Below are 22,308 nucleotides of genomic sequence, written 5' to 3'. Positions count from 1 at the left end.
AGCCATTGAAATGGTTCTTCTCGGTTATCAGTGTTGGCTGGCTGCCCCGTGGCTCCTGCTATGCCATCTGCCATGATTTATGACCTAACCGCTGATTAAAGTTGACTCGGGACAATTTGTCAGGATGCTGTCAGCAGCTTCTGTGTGGTTGCCCAGGAAAGCATAAAGAAAAGGAAAGGTTTCTTACCGTCCTTTTTTATTTCAATTTTTACAGAGAGAGGCTAAAGAACTCAGCCTCTTAGATAATGGCGTAGTCCCAAGTGACTTTCCACCCTTGTCTCTCCCACATCCTCATTCGTCACTTCTACGGGTGCTGCTACGTGCCCTCTGTCTTTGAGCTCTTTGCTCGCCTACTTTTAAGGCTTGCCAGGTTCTAGGAGATGGAAGGTCTTAGTTGCTTTCTAATGACATCGTATCAACCAGCTGCGGCTCCACTTTTGTCTCCTTCTGCTCCTCTCGCATTATTTCCCAACTATCCCCTCATTTGCCTCTGAGCTGTGACCTCCCACAAACCACTGTTATAAATCTATACTGTCTTCCTCTTCTCTGGAAGAGTCAAGATGGGGAGGCAGTCTCCACCATTCCTCCTCTGCCCAGTCCCTGACACCTGGTTTATGGCAGGAAAATTGCAGAAGCTCTAAATTCATAAAATCAATGTTCAGAAATGTCTTCCCAGAAACCTCTCTACCATCTACACTTCCAAAACAACCAGTATTAGCGACCTGTTAGCAGTAGTCGTCATAAGTCAATATGCTCATGTTGGAAATATTCAGGAGTGATCAAGCCACCAATTTTTCAAGACAACTAGGACTACCCTCTTCCATGAGGATGCATTGACAACTCCTGGATCCACCAACTCATACCCCCATTGGAAGCTTTAATAAGTCATGCAGGGCAACGGTTGGGAGACCACATGGATGGGACCACCTGAAGTCAAACACTTAACTTGACCCATTTCAATCTGGGTTCAGACCTTGTTATGCATGGAATCAAAGAAGCATAAATAAAAACAAAAATTGTGAAAGGAAGTGGTAATGAATGATGAAAGTGAATGTATAATAAGGATGGAGCGGCCCTAAAGTCCTGTTTTATAATCTGATGGACTTGTTACTGAAGATGTCCATTTCACTGACCTGCACTTGTGTAAATCCATATTGTCTTTAAATGTTTAATTGTGGTTCAAAGAGCAATAGAACCTCAACAGCTGAAAACCTCATTTGCAATTAATGAGAGTCACTTCAGAAGGTTCCACTTCTTCAAGAATCTGCCCCAAACTCAAGTAGCCCTAATCCAGAATAGGGCTGAATTAAGCATTAAGCAAAATAAGCACGTGCTCAGGGCCTCCAGGGAAGGGGGGCACCTCAGAAATTTTTCATTGCTGGATTTACCCTGATCTATAAATGTTATTTTCCACCTTACTGTAGGTTCTGCTTCATTTTGAAAAATCAATCTTTATTTTACAGTTTATTAGTGTTTATTTCCTGAATTAGATACACATGGGGGCACCAAGATCTTTTAAGTGCTTGATCCGGCTGTAAACTTTGGTAAAAGATACCATAGCCCCCATGTTTTACCTTCTCATCATCTGCCACGAATACCCACAGCATTAAGCCTAGGTCTGACTGTTAACTGTCTCTCACTTTACTGGTGTTTGAAGCTCATTCTGTGTGTGACATCATACACTGATGTCACAATGATACATCTGCATTCATCCATGGTAACATCACTGGCCAACGTCACTCCTGCAACTAGGTCACCAGCAGCCTGGCTCTCCAGCAAGCTTAATGTATAGCTGAGCATGAAGAAGAATATGGAGATCATCAGGTGGTTTGGGCTGAGTGTTCATCAGTTTGAGGAACCAGTTAAGGTTAATGTGTGAGTATCTGGAGGTGGCTGGAGGGTGGATGGTGGCTAACGGGCTGGAGTTGAATCCTGACAAGACAGAGGTACTGTTTTGGGGAGATGGGGGCGGGCATGGGGGACCCCCTGGTCTTGAATGGTCTTGAATGGGGCAACTGTGCCCCTGAAGGACCAGGTGCGCAGGTGAGTCATTTTGGACTCACAGGTGTCCATGGAGGCACAGGTTAACTCTGTCTACCAGCTCCATATGGTATGCCAGCTGTGACCCTACCTGCCCACAAACTGTCTCACCAGAGTGGTGCATACTTTGGTTATCTCCACCAGGTCCATATAACAGTGATTCTAAAGGAACTTCACTGGCTCCCAGTATGTTTCCGAGCACAATTCAAAGTGTTGGTGCTGACCTTTAAAGCCCTAATTAAGATCATCGCACCCAGAAGTCCAGACACGGGAAGTCACCTAAATATGTTTCTGGCCAATAAACGTCACTGGCCAATAAACTCCTGCAACTAGGTCACCAGGTCCTGTGTGAGTAACTAGGTCCTGTGAGTATCTGGAGATGGTTGAAGGCTGTATGGTGGCCAATGGATTGAGCTCCATCTGGTAGGCCATCTGAGACCCTACATACCCACAGACTATCTCGCCAGAGTAGTGCATGCTCTAGTTATCTCCCACTTGGACTACTGCATTCAGGTAGGTAGCCATGTTGGTCTGAAACAGATGAAATAAATAAAAATAATTTAAAAAAAATGTCCAGTAGCACCTTACAGACCAACTAAATTTGTTCTGGGTATATGTGTTAAGTTGTGGGTGAACATATCAGACGACACAGCAATTCTTCAAACAGCTCTTGTTGTGGGTACGGTATAAATATTAAAATAGTTGTTGCTCTTTTGATTATAAAAATATGCTTTTAGTTGTCTCATGAATCCGAACTTCTATTAACTCATGTGAGTATCTCATGGCTTATCTCAATGTTAGAGATCTCCATTGGATGCCAATGAATCTATAGTTCTGAGACAGTGTGGTGTAGTGATCAGAGAGTTGGACAGGGGCCTAGGAAACAAGGGTTTATATTCCCACTTAAAGTCCAAACTTCTAGTATTACTACTGGGAAGGAGGAAAACTTTTCCTATCCATATTATCCACACCATGCAGGACTTTATACACCTTTATCATGTCCTGTCTTCCTGGTCTTGGTCCATCATAGCTATTCTATAGTTTCCTGGACTTTACTGAAGTTAATGTTTCCTCAAGTTTAGCAGGGCCCAGATTGAGAGTCACATCTTTGAGTTCTCACAAACACGTTTTGCTTTGGATATTCTCTAGCTTCTTTCTTTCTTTCTTTCTTTCTTTCTTTCTTTCTTTCTTTTAAATAATTTTTATTAGATTTTCCACTTAAATCATATTCACATTTTTTTACATACTTCTATAACTTAATATATTACTCTGTAAGAGCATCAACATCCTTCCCTCCCTCTTTCTGACTTCCACATATCTTTCCATATTTTTCACATTTCTATAATCATTTACCCTTTGTCAAATTATAATATTTCACCTTATTGTCGGTAAATCAGTCCCTTATATTTACAATACAAAACATTTCAATTCAGGCCTACAAATGTTTTCAAAAGTTTACAATTTTCTTTCATATAAAATATAAATTTGTTCCAGTCCATTTGAAACAGTTCATCACACTGATTCCGAATCTTCCCCGTCAACGTGGCCATCTCTACATACTCCACCATCTTGACCTGCCAATCTTCCAGTGTTGGGAGTTCCTGCTGCTTCCATTTCTGAGCCAGAAGTGTTCTCGCAGCCGTTGTGGCATACATAAACAAGTTTACCTCTCTTTTATGTATTTCTTCACCAATTAAACCTAATAAAAATGCCTCTGTTTTTTTATTGAACTTATATTTCAAAACCTTTTTTAACTCATATATTATATCCCAGAAGGCTTTCACTTTGGAGCAAGTCCACCACATATGGCAGAAATTCTTCTCCTTACACTTCCAACAATTTTTGTCTTGATTAATATAGATTTTAGCAAGTTTGGCACGTGTGACATACCATCGGTACATCATCTTAAATACATTTTCTTTGAGTGACACATATGCTGTAAATTTGATTTAGTCCACAGTTTTTCCCAGCTTTCAAAATCAATAGTGTGACCCAGATCCTGGACCCAACTAATCATAACACTAGCTATTCTATAGTTTCTTGGACTTTACTGAAGTTAATGTTTCCTCAGGTTTAGCAGGGCCCAGATTGAGAGTCCCAGCTTTGAGTTCTTACAAACATGTTTTGCTCTGGCTCTGCAGCTGCCCATTGAGTCACTCACCGATTCCAGGGAGTTGCAGAGGAGGTGGACCTTCTTAACCCTATAATTATCAAAATCATGGTGATTTGTTTATCTAGTCCAGGGATTTCCCCAACTATGGTCTTGGAGTCCACAAATAACAAAACATCAGAATCACAGGCAACATCAGATAACTTATTGTCACAAGCCTGAATGAAGAACAGGGTCATAAATATCAGAAGCCGGACCTGGGAGATTTGGGGCTGGCAGGGCTTGTTTCTATGGGAGGTTTCCTTTTTCTACCTTTTCTTCTGAAGCTACTGTAGGAGTCCAGCTGTGCTTCTAATGTTACTGCTGTCACAAGAGTGTACGATTCCTGCAGGCATAGCCAGGATGATATTTCTGCTGCTGCTGTTTCTGCTGCTAATGCCCCATGGAGCCAGTAGGATGCTGAAAGCAAAATGCCCATTGAACAGAAATATAAGAACTGATCCGTTGAGTTATTACAGGCCAGGAGACCACCTCATTAGTCAGGTCATATTTCCAAAAGGTTTTATAACTAAGCCAATCAACTTTTCACGGCATCCCAGAAACACTGTTATGACGTAAGTGACTTTATGTTACCCAGTCTGCATTCACATTTATTGCTGTTTTCCAGTGGCAGCATCCAGTTTCTGGCCATGCCCCTTGGTGTCCTGCAAACAAAGAGGTTGTTTCAGAACCCTTTCCCTATTTTGGGATTCAGTTTCATTAATGCAGCTAAAGCATAGTTGATCATCTCATGTCTCATGAAAAAGGGTGTTTCTTCCTAGTCAAGTATTAACAGCTTTGACAGCTTCCTCTATTCCTTTATTCCCAACAAACTGTCTAAATTAAATGTCCCTGGTGTGTTGGGTGTATGTGGATTACAACGTATCTTAAAAAGGTTCTAAATCCACAGTGCAATCTTTGCAGATCAAAGAATGTGTAAAAATTGGAATGTAAGGATACCACCACCTTCCCTTCAATCTCTCTGAAACGTTCAAATCCGTATAGGAACCTTACCAAGTAGTATCTTCTCATCCTCTAAGTATTTCATAGAATCATAGAATCATAGAGTTGGAAGAGACCACAAGGGCCATCGAGTCCAACCCCCTGCCAAGCAGGAAACACCATCAGAGCACTCCTGACATATGGTTGTCAAGCCTCTGCTTAAAGACCTCCAAAGAAGGAGACTCCACCACACTCCTTGGCAGCAAATTCCACAGTCGAACAGCTCTTACTGTCAGGAAGTTCTTTCTAATGTTTAGGTGGAATCTTCTTTCTTGTAGTTTGGATCCATTGCTCCGTGTCCGCTTCTCTGGAGCAGCAGAAAACAACCTTTCTCCCTCCTCTATGTGACATCCTTTTATATATTTGAACATGGCTATCATATCACCCCTTAACCTCCTCTTCTCCAGGCTAAACATGCCCAGCTCCCTTAGCCGTTCCTCATAAGGCATCGTTTCCAGGCCTTTGACCATTTTGGTTGCCCTCCTCTGGACACGTTCCAGTTTGTCAGTGTCCTTCTTGAACTGTGGTGCCCAGAACTGGACACAGTACTCCAGGTGAGGTCTGACCAGAGCAGAATACAGTGGCACTATTACTTCCCTTGATCTAGATGCTATACTCCTATTGATGCAGCCCAGAATTGCATTGGCTTTTTTAGCTGCCGCATCACACTGTTGGCTCATGTCAAGTTTGTGGTCAACCAAGACTCCTAGATCCTTTTCACATGTAGTGCTCTCAAGCCAGGTGTCACCCATCTTGTATTTGTGCCTCTCATTTTTTTTTTTGCCCAAGTGCAATACTTTACATTTCTCCCTGTTAAAATTCATCTTGTTTGTTTTGGCCCAGTTCTCTAATCTGTCAAGGTCGTTTTGAAGTGTGATCCTGTCCTCTGGGGTGTTAGCCACCCCTCCCAGTTTGGTGTCATCTGCAAATTTGATCAGGATGACCTTGAGTCCATCATCCAAGTCGTTGATAAAGATGTTGAATAAGACCGAGCCCAAGACAGAACCTTGTGGCACCCCACTAGTCACTCTTCTCCAGGATGAAGAGGAACCATTGATCAGCACCCTTTGGGTTCGGTCAGTCAGCCAGTTACAAATCCACTGAGTGGTAGCATAGTCAAGACCGCATTTTACCAGCTTCTTTACAAGAATATCATGGGGCACCTTGTCAAATGCCTTGCTGAAATCAAGGTAGGCTACATCCACTGTGTTCCCTTCATCTACCAGGCTTGTAATTCTGTCAAAAAACGAGATCAGGTTAGTCTGACATGACTTATTTTTCAGAAATCCATGCTGACTATTGGTGATCACAGCATTCCTTTCTAGGTGCTCACAGACTGTTTGCTTAATGATCTGCTCCAGAATCTTAACTGGTATTGATGTCAGACTGACTGGGCGGTAATTATTTGGGTCCTCTCCTTCCCCCTTTTTGAAAATAGGGACAACATTTGCCCTCCTCCAGTCTGCCGGGACTTCGCCTGTTCTCCAGGAATTCTCAAAGATGACTGCCAGTGGTTCTGAGCTCACATCTGCCAGTTCTTTTAATATTCTTGGATGCTGTTCATCTGGCCCTGGAGACTTGAATACATCTAAACTAGCCAAGTATTCTTGTACTATCTCCTTAGTTATTCTGGGCTGTGTTTCCTCTGCTGAATCATTTGCTCCAAATTCTTCAGGTCGGGCATTGTTTTCTTTATCGGAGAAGACTGAGGCAAAGAAGGCATTGAGGAGTTCAGCCCTTTCTGTGTCCCCTGTTTGCATTTCACCATCTTCTCCTCTGAGTGACCCCACTGTTTCTTTGTTCTTCCTTTTGCTACGAACATACCCATAAAAGCCTTTTTTGTTGCTTTTAACCTCTCTAGCAAGCCTGAGTTCATTCTGTGCTTTAGCTTTTCTGACTTTGTGTCTACACGTGCTGGGTATTTGTTTGAATTCCTCTTTGGTGGTTTCCCCCCTTTTCCATTTTTTGTACACATCCTTTTTTAATCTTAACTCAGTTAAAAGTTCTTTAGATAGCCACCCTGGCTTCTTTAGGCACCTTCCATGTTTCCGTCTCATTGGTATTGCCTGACGTTGTGCTTTTACTATCTCCCTCTTAACAAACTCCCAACCATCCTGAACTCCCTTTCCTTTTAGTATTACTGTCCATGGGATCTCACCCAGCACATCCCTAAGTTTTATGAAGTCGGCTTTCTGAAAGTCAAGAAATTGAGTCCTAGTATGCTTGGCTGCTCCTTTCCGCTGTATAGTAAACTTCAGAAGAGCATGATCACTCGCGCCTAATGATCCTTCCACTTCTACCCCACTAACCAGGTCATCAACATTGGTTAGGACCAGATCTAAAATGGCTGTTCCTCTTGTTGCTTCTCCCACTGTCTGGACAATGAAGTTGTCTGCAAGGCCAGTGAGGAATCTGTTTGACCTTATGCTCTTGGCTGAGTTTGACAGCCAACAAATATCCGGGTAATTGAAGTCCCCCATTACTACTATCTCCCTTCCTTTTGCATGCTTGGCCATCTGTTCCAGGAAGGCATCATCTATGTCCTCCGTTTGGCTTGGGGATCTATAGTAAACTCCCACAATGAGGAGAAGAATGTTATTCCTCTCTCCCTTGATTTTGACCCAAATGCTCTCACTTTGGCTTTGAGGTTCTAAATCTTGGATCTCTTCACAGGTATACACATCCCTGACATATAACGCCGCCACTCCTCCTTTCTTGTCTGGTCTGTTTCTCTGAAATAGATTGTATCCCTCCATTATTACATTCCAATCATGGGACTTATCCCACCAGGTTTCAGTGATGCCTATTATGTCATATTTAGTTTGCTTTACCAAGAGCTCAAGCTCATCTTGTTTATTTCCCATGCTTTGCGCATTAGTGTACAGACATTGAAGTCCATCAATGTCTGTACATTGGCCTCTTGACATGTTTGGAAAGAGTCATTGTGTATGGTGAAGCTTTTTTGGCAAGAAATATAGAACGACCATTCTGATGTCTTTCATTGGAAACAGTACTTATCACAGAGGAATGCAACTTTTCCTAATCGTTACCCTAAGTATATTTTATGTGCCCTGTGGAAGTTGGGCAGGGGATCAGAAGCTGGCAATTTCTGGGAGGTGCACAGCTGCTTCCCCCAACCTGTGGCCTTTCAGATTTTGCTGGATTACAGCTCCCATTATCCCTGACCATTGAACATGCTGGCTGGGGCTTCCATTGGATGTGACCTAGAAACAAGGAGGCATGCTTAACAATATTTCTGTCAATAGGCAATATTTCTGGATCTAGTACATGACCATACATTTGATTTCCCTCCTATTCACATGTTACACATTAATTCATTGGGTTCCTAGTCACAACCTTACTTGATGTCGGGGAAACGGTGTCCCCAGAAATCTGCAAAACTGTCCTTCATATATCCCCCCTGTACTCCTTCACTGTTGTGGGCAGGAAGAAGGAACATCAAAAAACGCACATATAGGACTATGCTTGGAGGACCGGGATCATTTTCTTGTGCTGGGGCTCTCTGAATGCCCATTCCATCTAAGAGCAGCACCTTTGTCATTTCCTGACAAAGATTCTGCTCCTTCCTAGCTGCAGAGTTTGCCCCAATAGATATAAAACCAGCAAGCTCTTCTTCTGTTCTTACAGAGCAAGGAATGTTGCAAAGTTCTTTTCATTTAATGGGGAATGGGAAGCTAAAACGATTTTTTGTGTATTCATTTATTTGCAGTTGGTCAGCAGAGGATAGCTCACCAGTCCTGTCCATCTTGTTTGCAACCCAGGAGATCGCCCGGCATCTTAAGCATTTAGCCAATGTCACCCTGGGCTATAGCATCTATGAGGCCGCTTTTGATGTCAGGACAACTGCTGATGCCATGTTAGACAGTATTCCAAACTACAGCTGTGGAAGACAGAATAACATGTTGGCTGTTTTTGAAGCAACTTCTTCTGAAATCTTCCACCAAATTTCAAGCATGTTGGGCATCTACAAAATGCCCCAGGTAGGAATTGGAAGAGAAGTGATTGGTTATGTTTCATTCCTCTTTGCTGTCTCTCCAGAAGTGGTGAGGAACCCTTTCATGCTCCCAGAAGTTTCTAAACTTCAAAGCCAACCATTCTGGCCTTTAGCCATGGTTGTGTGTACTGATGTACTTGTGCAGAGTTGTACTTCAACAATATTCTAAGGGCCAAATTTTCCAGGCAACACAAAAGAGAAGTACCCAGAGAGAGAGACCAAAGGGGGGGATCGCATTTTAAGAATATGGAAAGTGATTTAAAAAACCCTCAGCCTCTTCCTACCTTCCTCTCCCGTTTGTCAATAGGAAGATTTAGTTGAAAGTAGCCCCTGGCCCCTAAAGGGTTCTTGTTTCTCAGGAAGACCAGTGGATGTCTGACAGCTAACTGAACACAGACGTTTAAGTACTTGCACTCCTCCAAACTGTGCAGCTGCTTACCTTCTGCCTCTCATTCTGTGTAGTGCCCCATTGTGACTCTAGGAAGAGGTTTGGGTGCCATGACCCTACAAGGCCCAGATGCCCTGCTCTGCCCCAGAGTCCATTGGAGCCACTTCCTTCTCTGTAAACTCCAGGTCCTCTTCTGAACATGATTCCTCCATCAAAGGCATTGCATATATCCAGAAGCATCTGGTTAGCTACTGTGAAGAGATGGGCCTTTGGCCTGGTCATGCGGCAGGGCCCTGCTTGTGTATTCCTGAAAACATGACACCATTCTTTTTCTTACTAGATCAGTTTTGGCTCTGCTGCTCAGGATCTGAATGACAAAACTCAGTTCCCTTTTATCTACCAGATGGTCCCCAAAGAAGAAACCCAGCACATGGGGATTGTCAAGTTGTTGCTACATTTCAGGTGGACGTGGATCGGTCTCTTTGTTCCAGACAACGACAATGGAGAAAGGTTCCTGAGTGTTTTCACCCTTCTGCTGATCCGCAGTGGGATTTGTGTTGCTTTCTTGGAAAAATTTCATATTTCAACCCTGGATCAAATGTCATCCTTACATTGTAAAGCTTCGGACTTGAGAAAAGTCAAGGTGTTTGTTTATTATGGGGACTCTGAGCACAGAATTCGTCCAATCATACTTTTACAAAGAATTCATGAAGTGAGGAAATCTCAGGGGATAGTCTGGATCACGACAGATCTTCTGGACATTGATGTGATGTTGTTTGGTGGCACAGATTACTTCCAGCCTGCCCAAGGTTCTTTGTCCTTTGTAATGAATACCGAAAAAAGGACAGAACAGGGTTACTATACTCAACTTTCATTTGAAGATAGAGCTGCAGCTGCACAGTTTTTCAAAAGAGTATTCAGTTGTACATGTTCAAACAATGTGCTGCCCGTGGAGGGTTGGACAAGGTGCACAGAAATGGAACAACAGGAAAATTTATCCAAGGAGGAGATGGAGGCAATCTGGTCTCAAGACCGCTACAGCACTTACTACGGCGTCCAGTTTGTGGCTCAGGCCCTAAATGCTGCATATTCATCCAAATCCAAATGGAAGGTAATGGCGGGTGGAGAAGACAGATTGGAACTTCAAAGGCTGCAGCCATGGCAGGTCTGTCCTCTCCCCCTTTTTGCAAATACTTTGCCCATCTCTGGAATCCTTTTCAGATTCTATATTCCTTGTAGTTTATCTCATTGTAATTGTTTCATATGTTTAGGTTTCCTATGCCCTGTCTTTAGTAGTACATATTAAGAAGTTTTTTTAATTGTTCATCTATCTTTGCTGTTCTACAATACTTTTAAAATTAATTAAAATATGTTTTAAAAATAAATAATTTAGGAAGGTTAGAAAAAAATCCTTCAAAGCACAAGTAAAGCTATGAAAAGTGGTTAAAGGGCATTCTCTCAAATAAACCTTAAATAATTACCATGTTTAATAATTTACATATTGCTTGCCCGCTGAAAAAAACCTCAAAGCAGTTTAGAAAAAAAGACAAAAGAATAAAATTATCACTAAAGAACTTAAAATCCCAATTTGAAACATACTGTATAGAAAGTTGAGATCACAATAGGCTAGATTAAAGCCAATTGGTTTTTTTAAAAAAAAATATTCATTTTCCAATAAAAATCTTCCAATTATTAACAAATCAAATCACATCAAATCAAATCATATACATTATCGCCAATTATATTTTCCAAATTCAAATAATTTGGGGGAACTCCCCATGTCCTGGTTTCTAGAGGCAATATCTTTTGTTTATATTTTGTTTTCTTGCTTGTTGGTTCCAATTCCATAATTCTAACTGTCCATCTTCATCTTATTGTTAACATGCAGAGAAAGTGTTATTTCTGTGTTGTTGTCCAACAATAATTTTCCAGCACTAGTCCTCCATTCATTCCTTTCATTCCATCATCTTATCTCTTGGCTCTGAGCTGTTTTCCAACTTTCCTTCAGCACAAAGATTAATGACGTAGCAAGCTCTCAAAGTGTTAAAGAAGCTATTATTCCAAATTCTTCCATAAGAAAAAGCAGAAATACTGCAAGGAAAATTTCACCGAGCAATCTTTTGGTGATTGTTAAGTTCTTTCAGAATCCAAAACTTGCCCCCCTGGGCCCTTAGAGGGGCAGCCAGGATACGAAGTTACTTTCACCTTTTATAACTGTAATCCGTGTGAACAAGTGCACTATTTGATGTAAAATTTCCCAAGCTGAAATCCACCAGATATCTTTAAAAAAAAACAAAAACAGAAACCCAGGGGGAGAGTTCATTTCTATTTCATCTGCGTCACAATTGCCATTCTCTCAGCCCAAGCCTCCTCCATCCTCTTCCAAGTTCTGATTTAAACTTCCACCAGGGACTGCACGCTAAGTCACAAATTAAAAGTTGAAAGTGCTCCTGCATTCTGTTTAGATAATCCATACTAACAAGTACGTTCTTATGTAAAGTACACCCTTTTGTAACCCAAAGATATTTTCGGCCTCCTCAAAAGGAGATTTCTTCATTTTGTAAATATGCAACAGCAACCGCCGCCATCTTATAGCCTCCTCAGTCCCAACAACTTTCATATCTGATCTTATTTTATTAGTTCTAATTGAGGCTCCCCCATCGAGAACTATACAGCTATACATCCAATTAGTTTTTACCCCTCCTGCGTATCCTTTGAGTAATTAATTTCCCCTTGGTGAGGTTCACCAAATCATGAAGTAGCAAGTTAAGCGAAAGTTTGGCATCCGGTGACAGTATAATTCAGCAGATTATTTATTTTACCTGCCAGTCCACAACATGCCTGCTTTTTGTCCAGATCTAATTAATTTTTATAAAACAGGTGAGCCCTGCACAAAGGAACAACTTCGGAGAGTTCCCAGTTGGCCCCGTGCCAGGCTTGGCACCTAGCACCCTCTATCCTCGCATTTTGTTGCAAGTGACACATAACGATCTGCGGGTGACGCAGCGCCCCCCCCCCCGGAGTTGGCAGAGCAAATTACCCTTATATTAACTCTGCATTTCTGGCACAACCGGAGCTCCGACCACATGGGAGTCAGCCATTACCCTAGGCAGGAAACAGGAAGTCACATTAAAGCCAATTAAAATGCATGCAAGCTTTCTACATTTCCCAAGTGCTTGGTAGAACATGTCCTCTATATTGCTTATTTCAGTCGTATCTCTCGAGGATTTAAAACCTGATAAAGGACCTGTCAGCATCTTTAGTGACATAAGGTCTCTGCCTTGATGTCCTTGATTTAGGACAATCCTCATGAAATTGGTAAGATGTTTGGAACCTTTCTCAATTATCAAAGGAAACAGGACTACATCCCACAAAATATTCAACTTCAATCGTATGCCCAGGAAACATCCTAAAATTATTTTGTTTAAATATAGTTTACTCTCATCTCTTATGAAGTTTGGACACAAGCCTACAGTTGTCACACACAACCCTGATATCACGTTTCCTAAATACTGGTGTTTTCTCTGCCATTCTAGCTTCACACTTTCTTGAAAGAAATTTGGATTTCCAATTCATCCATAGGAGGGATGTATTCTGATCAGAATGGGGAGCTGACTGCCAACTTTGATATCGTGAACTGGGTCGTATTTCCCAATAAATCTCTTTTTTTTTTTTTTTAAAGCAATTTATTAAATTTTACAATAAAAATAAACATGATAAACAATGTAACATTGATCTTAACATATTTTCACATTTTCTTTGGACTTCCTCACATCTCCCGCTCCCATTTTCATCGTTGAAACATTTTGTCAGCAATTTATCATCTTATTTAAATTCTTATATCCCTTCTATATTTCCTAATCTTATAATTCTCAGAAGAAGCTAAATTTCACAGTCTTACTTATTTTCTTAAAAACTTCTAAGTTTAGTGGTGCTCAGTTATTTTGATCTAGCATCTTATTTAACATTCACTCAAATTGCAATACTTTTGTAAATAGTTCTTAAATTTCTTCCAGTCCTCCTCAATCCTCTCTTCTCCCAGGTCGCGGATTCTGCCGGTCATTTCAGCCAGTTCCATGTAGTCTATCAGTTGTATCTGCCATTCTTCCAGTGTGGGTAGATCTTGAGTTTTCCAATGTTTTGCGAGAAGTATCCTTGCTGCTGTTGTTGCATACATGAAAAATGTCTGGTCCTTCTTTGCCACCCCTTGGCCAACAATACCCAAAAGGAAAGCCTCTGGTTTCTTAGTGAAGGTATATTTAAATACCTTTTTCAGTTCATTATAAATCATTTCCCAGAACGCCTTCACTTTAGGGCAAGTCCACCAGAGGTGGAAGAACGTTCCCTCACACTCTTTGCATTTCCAACACTTATTATCAGACAGGTGGTAAATTTTAGCAAGTTTGACTGGGGTCATATACCATCTATAAATCATTTTCATTACATTTTCTTTCAGGGCGTTACATGCAGTAAATTTCAATCCATTACTCCACAACCTCTCCCAGTCCTCAAACATGATATTATGCCCAATGTCCTGTGCCCACCTTATCATAGCCGATTTAACCGTTTCGTCTTGTGTATTCCATTTCAACAGCAAGTTATACATCCTTGAAAGTACCTTAATCTTTGGTTCTAACAATTCTGTTTCTAATTTCGATTTCTCCACCTGGAACCCTAGTTTCTTATCATTTTTAAAAACTTCTTTAATCTGAGCGTAATGTAACCAATCTCGCACTTTGTCCTTCATTTTCTCCAGACTCTGCAATTTCCAATTGTCTCCATCCTTTTCTAGTATTTCCCAATATTTTGGCCATTTAGCCTCCATATTGGGTCTTTTTCGGGCCTTGGCTTCCAAAGGTGAAAGCCACCTTGGTGTTTTATTTTCCAGCAAGTCTTTATATTTTGTCCAGACATTAAACAATGATTTTCTGACAATATGGTTCTTAAAGGCCTTATTTGCTTTAACCTTGTCATACCATAAATATGCATGCCATCCAAAGGTATTGTTGAACCCTTCCAAATCTAACACATCAGTGTCTTCAAGAAGTAGCCAGTCTTTTAGCCAGCAGAACGCTGCGGCTTCATAATACAACTTTAAGTCTGGCAGGGCAAAGCCCCCTCTTTGTTTTGCATCGGTTAATATCTTAAACTTAATTCTGGGCTTTTTGCCCTGCCAGACAAACTTAGAAATGTCTCTCTGCCACTTCTGAAAGCACTCCGTTTTGTCCAAAACCTGAAGTGTTTGAAATAAGAACAACATCCTAAAGTGAGAGGAAGTGATTGGCCCAAGGTCACCTAGGAAGCTTCATGGCTTCAGGGGGATTTGAACCTTAGTCTCCCAGATTCCCATCCAACCCTCTTACCACTATGGCACAACTGGTTCCCTTGCGGTAACATCTGCTATGTTCTGATAATATGCTGATAGGAGCCATTTTCAGGGTAACCCTAAGTGGGCCCTGTGCAGAGAGAGACCCACTCCTGGTTGTGTACAGCACTGCTGTTTTCTCTCTGTTTTGCATAGCAATTTAGATGGAAAGGGGCAAAGAGAGGAGAGGCTGCTCTTACACTTGCATTTTCATCTATCCCTCTGAGTGGATGAAACAAGGACATCAATGGGCCAAAAGTTGGCAGTGTGGCCCTAGCTGCCATGTGGGCATTTTCAGCTGCCCAATAACGGAGAACGCTTATAAAAGCACGACAATACACACCATAGTAAAGGGCCCTCATACCTCTGTGTTATCATGGACACATGTGGGAATCGGGGTGCAGAAATGGAGAAATGGAGAAATTTCTGTTCAACAATTAAAAATGAAACTATATGTCAGAAAGAAGAGGAGTTCTCAACAGTTCTAACAAACTTAGAAGGGTCTCGTTCCCATTTTACAGATTTCTAAACTTGAATCAGTATTATAAAAATAATTTTTATTTCAGCACTTTTTTTATTCAGGGCCTTCAGATGATGTCTATAATTTATGCTGATCTCCTTAGAGCTTCCTTCTTGTTGTTTTTAGGTCGTACCTCATTCAAGATGCACTGAAAGCTGTCGCCCTGGATATGCCAGAGTTACTAAAGAAGGAGAGCCCATTTGCTGCTATGATTGTGCTCCTTGTGTGGAAGGGACCATCTCCATTCAGGAAGGTGGGTGACTCCTGCTTAATCAGGGCAAAGGTCCATCGAGTCCAACACTCTGTTCTTACAAATTTGAACAGATGCCCATGAAAAGCCAACTAGCAGGACCTGAACGCAACAACCATGAGGGGAAGGGGCAAATATTTAAATCTACACCACCCCACTCTCTGCCGAGCTGTAGCAGGTTTCCAGAGGGTCCCAGGGGTCACCCAGGGTTCGTGCTCATTTGGAGAATTATAGACTCAGGGGAGACTGCCGTAGCTTTAAGAAATATGATTGATTTGCATATTTACACCTTCAGTCTGCATGAAGGAAGTCCAGATCTTAGTACATGATCAAGAGCGACTTGTTTACCATAGCAGTGCAGCATTTCAGTGGAAGAAATCTCTCCCAACCAATCTTCAGCCAGCCTAGCCAACAAGGCAGCCTTGTTTTCTACCTTATTCTTCCCAGCACACCTTGCTAAAGACTGTATTTTCCTGACATCTCAAACGCACAGTCCATCACCATGGCAACCTCTGTCAGAAAATAGACAGGTATGGATGTAAGAATTTTGTTAGTCATTCTGAAGTCATTCTTCTTCTCTTCAGATGCAAAGCATTGCACCAGATGCCCAGAAGATCAGCATGCAAATCAAGCGCGAGACAAATGTGTCCCCAAGATTATAACATTTCTCACTTATGAAGAACCCTTGGGGATTGTGCTGGTTTCCTTTGCTCTCTTCTTGTCCTTGACCACTGGCATTGTGAAAGGAATCTTCGTTAAATACAAGGAAACTCCCATAGTCAAAGCTAACAATCGGGACTTATCCTATATCCTCCTCAGCTCCCTCCTGCTTTCCTTTTTGTCCTCCTTCCTCTTCATCGGCCGGCCAAGAAGAGCAACCTGTCTTCTCCGACAAACAGCCTTCAGCATCATCTTCTCAGTTGCTGTCTCTTCTGTTTTGGCAAAAACCATCACTGTGGTGCTGGCCTTCCTGGCCACAAAGCCAGGGAACAAGGTGAGGAGATGGCTGGGGAAGAGTCTGGCCAACTCCATTGTCCTTTCCTGTTCCGGTATCCAAATTGTCATCTGCACCATCTGGCTTGGATTCTCCCCACCCTTCCCAGACTCCGACATGCACTCCCAAGCTAGAGAGATCATCCTTCTATGCAATGAGGGATCTGTTGCCATGTTCTACACTGTCCTTGGCTACATGGGCTTCCTGGCTGCCATCTGCTTCACGGTGGCTTTCCTAGCCAGAAAGCTTCCCGGGTCCTTCAATGAAGCCAAGCTGATCACCTTCAGCATGCTGGTCTTCTGCAGTGTTTGGGTGTCTTTTGTTCCCACCTACCTGAGCACCAAAGGGAAGTTCATGGTAGCTGTGCAGGTCTTCTCTATGTTGGCCTCCAGTGCTGGGCTTCTGGGTTGCATCTTCCTTCCCAAGTGCTACATTATCATACTCAGGCCTGATCTAAACACAAAGGCACAGCTAACTACAAAAAGTGAAGGTGGTAGTTTCTAATTCTTAGCTTCTTTGAACGTGGACCAAACATTGCTGTCAGGATGCTGTCAGCAGCTTCCAGCTGGTTGCCCAAGAAAGCATAAAGACTTTGGTCATCTTGGTCATCCTTTCACAGCACAGCACCAACCACTCTGTCAAAGGCGTCTCTTTATTTGACCAACACCCTGTGGGGGTCTGCATGAGCTGGGTACACCTCTGAGGAGAACAAGGTTGTGAGATGCTCAAATGCCTGATGCACCTCAGCTGTCAACTGGAACGGCTTCTTGCCCTACAAGCAATCCGTGAGGGGTGTAGTGAATCTCGAATAGGCTGACATGAACTTGCGGTAATATTTGGCCAATGCTACAAACCTCTGCAGGTCTTTCTTTGTCTTGGGCTCCTGCCGCGAAACTACGCTCCGCACCTTAGCTGGATCCATATGCACCCCCTCACTTGTGAAGTGGTACCCCAGGAAATCTTTGCGAATTCTCATTTTTGTTGATTTATTGTTCTGCTTAATTGTTCTATGTGTGATCTTAACAATAAATTTTGTTGTAAAAGCCATTGAAATGGTTCTTCTCGGTTATCAGTGTTGGCTGGCTGCCCCATGGCTCCTGCTATGCCATCTGTCATGATTTATGACCTAACCGCCAATTAAAGTTGACTCGGGACAATTTGTCAGGATGCTGTCAGCAGCTTCTGGCTGGTTGCCCAGGAAAGCAAAAAGAAAAGGAAAGGTTTCTTACCATCCTTTTTTATTTCAATTTTTACAGAGAGGCTATAGAACTCAGCCTCTTGGATAATGGTGTTGTCCCGAGTGAATCTCCACCCTTGTCTCTCCCACATCCTCATTCGTCACTTCTCCGGGTGTTGCTACGTGCCCGCTGTCTTTGAGCTCTTTGCTCTCCTACTTTTAAGGCTTGCCAGGTTCTAGGAGATGGAGGGTCCTGGATGCTTTCTAATGACATTGTATCAACTAGCTGCCGCTCCACTTCTGCCGCTTCCTCCTTGTCTCCCATTATTTCCCAACTTTTCCCCTCATTTGCCTCTGAGCTGTGACCTCTATACTGTTATAAATCTATACTGTCTTCCTCTTCTCTGGAAGAGTCAAGATGGCGAGGCATTCTACACCATTCCTCCTCTGCCCAGACCCTGACACCTGGTTTATGGCAGGAAAATTGCAGAAGCTCTAAATTCATAAAATCATTGTTCACAAATGTCTTGCCAGAAACCTCTCTACCATCTTCACTTCCAAAACAACCAGTATTAGCGACCTGTTAGCAGTAGTCGTCATAAGTCAATAGGCTCATGTTGGAAATATTCAAGAGTGATCAAGCCACCACATATTTCAAGACAGCCAGGACTACCTTCTTCCATGAGGATGCATTGAAAACTCCTGAATCCACCCACTGATACCCTCTTGGCAAGCTTTAATAAATCAAGCCGGGCAACGGTTGAGAGATCACATGTATGGGACCACAATAAGATTGTGAAAGGAAGTAGTAATGAATGATGAAAGTGAATGTATAACAAGGATAGAGAGGCCCTACAGTCCTATCCATTTTATAATCTGATGGACTTGTTAATGAAGATGTCCATTTCACTGAACTGAACTGGTGTAAATCAATATTGTCTTTAAATGCTGACTGTGGATTGCACTGTTGGCATTACAGGAAACTTTTACACATACATAGATTAAAAGGCCCATCAGTGAGTTTTAACAATCATGTTTTTCCCCCCCAGTGGTTCAAAGAGCAACAGAACCTCAACAGGTTCCACATCTTCAAGAATCTGCCCCAAACTCCACTAACACCTGCAGTAAAACACACTGTTCTTGAATGTATAATGGATGGTTACATACTGGACCCCATAGATAACACTGATGTTAATAGGCTTCCTCAGCCCAACTATGTATGATTGAAGTTCTTCCAGGGAAGGAGCAATCTTCAAGGTCTATAACAGACTTCTCTGTCCTGACTCTTCCAACACTCAGCGTCATTGGAAGCTGAGTTGAATTGAATCTCTAGTTGGCTGCTACTATATTACTAAGCTAAAGCCAGATATTATTGCTACTGTATAAATCCAATGGACCAGTCAGCTGATTGGGTTGTCTAATGAACCCGAACTTCTATTAGCTCCTGTGAGTATCTCATGGCTTATCTTGGTGTTAGAGACCTCCACTGGATGCCAATGAATCTATAGTTCTGAGGCAGTGTGGTGTAGTGATCAGGGAGTTGGACTGGGGCCTAGGACACAAGGGTTTAAATTCCCGTCTAAAGTCCAAACTTCTAGTATTATTACTGGGAAGGAGGAAAACTTTTCCTATCCATATTATCCACACCATACAGGACTTTATACACCTCTATCATGTCCTGTCTTGCTGGTCTTGGTCCATCATAGCTATTCTATAGTTCCCTGGACTTGAGAGTCACATCATTGAGTTCTCACAAACACGTTTTGCTTTGGCTATTCTATGGTTTCTTTCTTTCTTTCTTTCTTTCTTTCTTCCTTTCTTTCTTTTAAATAATTTTTATTAGATTTTCCACTTAAATCATATTCACATTTTTTTACACACTTCTATAACTTAATATATTACTCTGTAAGAGCATCAACATCCTTCCCTCCCTCTTTCTGACTTCCACATATCTTTCCATATTTTTCACATTTCTATAATCACTTATTTACCCTTTGTCAAATTATAATATTTCACCTTCTTGTCGGTAAACCTGTTCCTTATATTTACATTACAAAACATTTCAATTCAGGCCTACAAACGTTTTCAAATGTTTACAATTTTCTTTCATATAAAATACATATTTGTTCCAGTCCTTTTGAAACAGTGCGTCACACTGATTTCGGATCTTCCCCGTCAACTTGGCCATCTCTACATACTCCACCATCTTGACTTGCCAGTCTTCCAGTGTTGGGAGTTCCTGCTGCTTCCGTTTCTGAGCCAGAACTGTTCTTGCAGCCGTTGTGGCATACATAAACACGTTTACCTCTCTTTTATGTATTTCTTCACCAATTAAACCTAATAAAAATGCCTCAGTTTTTTTATTGAACTTATATTTCAAAACCTTTTTTAACTCATTATATATTATATCCCAGAAGGCTTTCACTTTGGAGCAAGTCCACCACATATGGAGGAAATTCTTCCCCTTACACTTCCAACAATTTTTGTCTTGATTAATACAGATTTTAGCAAGTTTGGCAGGTGTGATATACCATCGGTACATCATCTTAAATACATTTTCTTTGAGTGACACACATGCGATAAATTTGATTTAGTCCACAGTTTTCCCCACCTTTCAAAATCAATAGTGTGCCCCAGATCCTGGACCCAACTAATCATAACACTAGCTATTCTATAGTTTCTTGGACTTTACTGAAGTTAATGTTTCCTCAAGTTGAGCAGGGCCCAGATTGAGAGTCCCATCTTTGAGTTCTCACAAACATGTTTTGCTCTGGCTCTGCAGCTGCCCATTGAGTCACACAGCGATTCCAGGGAGTTGCAGAGGAGGTGGACCTTCTTAACCTTATAATTATCAAAATCATGGTGATTTGTTTATCTAGATCAGGGATTTCCCCAACGATGGCCTTGGAGTCCACAAATAACAAAACATCAGAATCACAGGCAGCATCAGATAACTGATTGTCACAAGCCTGAAAGAAGAACTGGGTCATAGATATCAGAAGCCTCTTGTTTCTATGGGAGGTTTCCTTTTTCTACCTTTGCTTCTGAAGCTACTGTAGGAGTTCAGCTGTCACATGAGTGTATGACTCTTGCAGGCATAGCCAGGATGATATTTCTGCTGCTGCTGCTGTTTGTGCTGCTAATGCCCCATGGAGCCTGTGGGATGCTGAAAGCAAAATGCCCATTGAACCTAAATGAGGAAAGTGATCCGTTGAATTATTACAGGCCAGGAGACCACCTCATTAGTCAGGTCATATTTCCAAGAGCTTTTATAACTTACCCAATCAACTTTTCACTTCATCCCAAAAACACTGTTATGACGTAAGTGACTTTATGTTACCCAGTCTGCATTCACATTTCTTGCTGTTTTCCAGAGACAGCATCTAGTTTCTGGCCATGCCCCTTGGTATCCTGCAAACAAAAAGGTTGTTTCAGAACCCTTTCCCTATTTTGGGCTTCAGTTTTATTAATGCAGCTAAAGCATAGTTGATCATCTCATGTCTCATGAGAAAGGATGTTTCTTTCTAGTCAAGTGTTAAGAGCTTTGACAGCTTCCCTTATTCCTTTATTCCCAACTGTCTAAAATAAATGTCCCTGGTGGTGTTGGGGGTATTTGGATTACAACATATCTTAAATAAGTTCTAAATCCACTGTGCAATCTTACATTTGCGGATCAAAGAATGTGTAAAAATTGGAATATAAGGATACCACCACCTTCCCTTCAAACTCACTGGAATGTTCAAATCAATATAGGAACCTTATTAGGTAATTCCACCACCCTAAGAAGTTAAGGTGAGTAACCCAAGATAGGGCATTTCTCTCTTTCATATCTTCTCATCTTGTAAATAGTACTTGCCAACTTAAGGAAATCTAAATGAGCATTTCAATCTAATTCACCCCAGCTCAAGCTCTCCTAAATGCTACTCCTTTCTTTGTTGTTGGATCTGGGCAAGATTCTGCTCCTTCCTAGCTGCAGATTTTCCCGTTAGATATAACTTGTATAGAGCAAGGAGTTGTTTTCATTTAATGGAGAATGGAAGCTAAAACCATTTTTCATGTATTCATTTATTTGCAGTTTTTCAGCAAAGGACACCTCACCAGTCCTGTCCATCTTGTTTGCAACCCAGGAGATCACCTGGCATCTTAAGCATTTAGCCAATGTCACCCTGGGCTATAGCATCTATGAGGCCGCTTTTGATGTCAGGACAACTGCCGATGCCATGCTAGACAGTATTCCAAACTACAGCTGTGGAAGAAAGAATAACGTGTTGGCTGTTTTTGAAGCAACTTTTTCTGAAATCACCCACCAAATTTCAAGCATGTTGGGCATCTACAAAATGCCCCAGGTAGGAATTAGAAGGGAAGAGATCAATTGTGTTTAATTCCTCTCTGCTGTCTCTCCAGCAGC

The 22,308-nt window shown here is 41.8% G+C and overlaps 1 protein-coding gene across 1 annotated transcript; it reads left to right on the top strand.

The window, feature by feature from the left end:
• Positions 1 to 1,697: 1,697 nt before the first annotated feature.
• LOC308465370 (vomeronasal type-2 receptor 26-like) lies at positions 1,698 to 17,227 on the top strand (the record flags this gene model as incomplete). Its single annotated transcript, XM_080985282.1, has 5 exons — positions 1,698 to 1,875; positions 8,922 to 9,192; positions 9,935 to 10,417; positions 15,606 to 15,732; positions 16,314 to 17,227. The coding sequence occupies exons 1-5, from the start codon at positions 1,799 to 1,801 to the stop codon at positions 17,225 to 17,227; spliced, it is 1,872 nt and encodes a 623-aa protein (XP_080841408.1). The 5' UTR covers positions 1,698 to 1,798.
• Between the last annotated feature and the right edge of the window lie 5,081 nt (positions 17,228 to 22,308).

The sequence above is a fragment of the Podarcis pityusensis genome (genome assembly GCF_964106645.2).
Source record: "Podarcis pityusensis genome assembly, chromosome: 2".
In the NCBI taxonomy this organism is placed as follows: domain Eukaryota; kingdom Metazoa; phylum Chordata; class Lepidosauria; order Squamata; family Lacertidae; genus Podarcis; species Podarcis pityusensis.
This window is presented reverse-complemented; position numbering and strand designations above follow the sequence as displayed.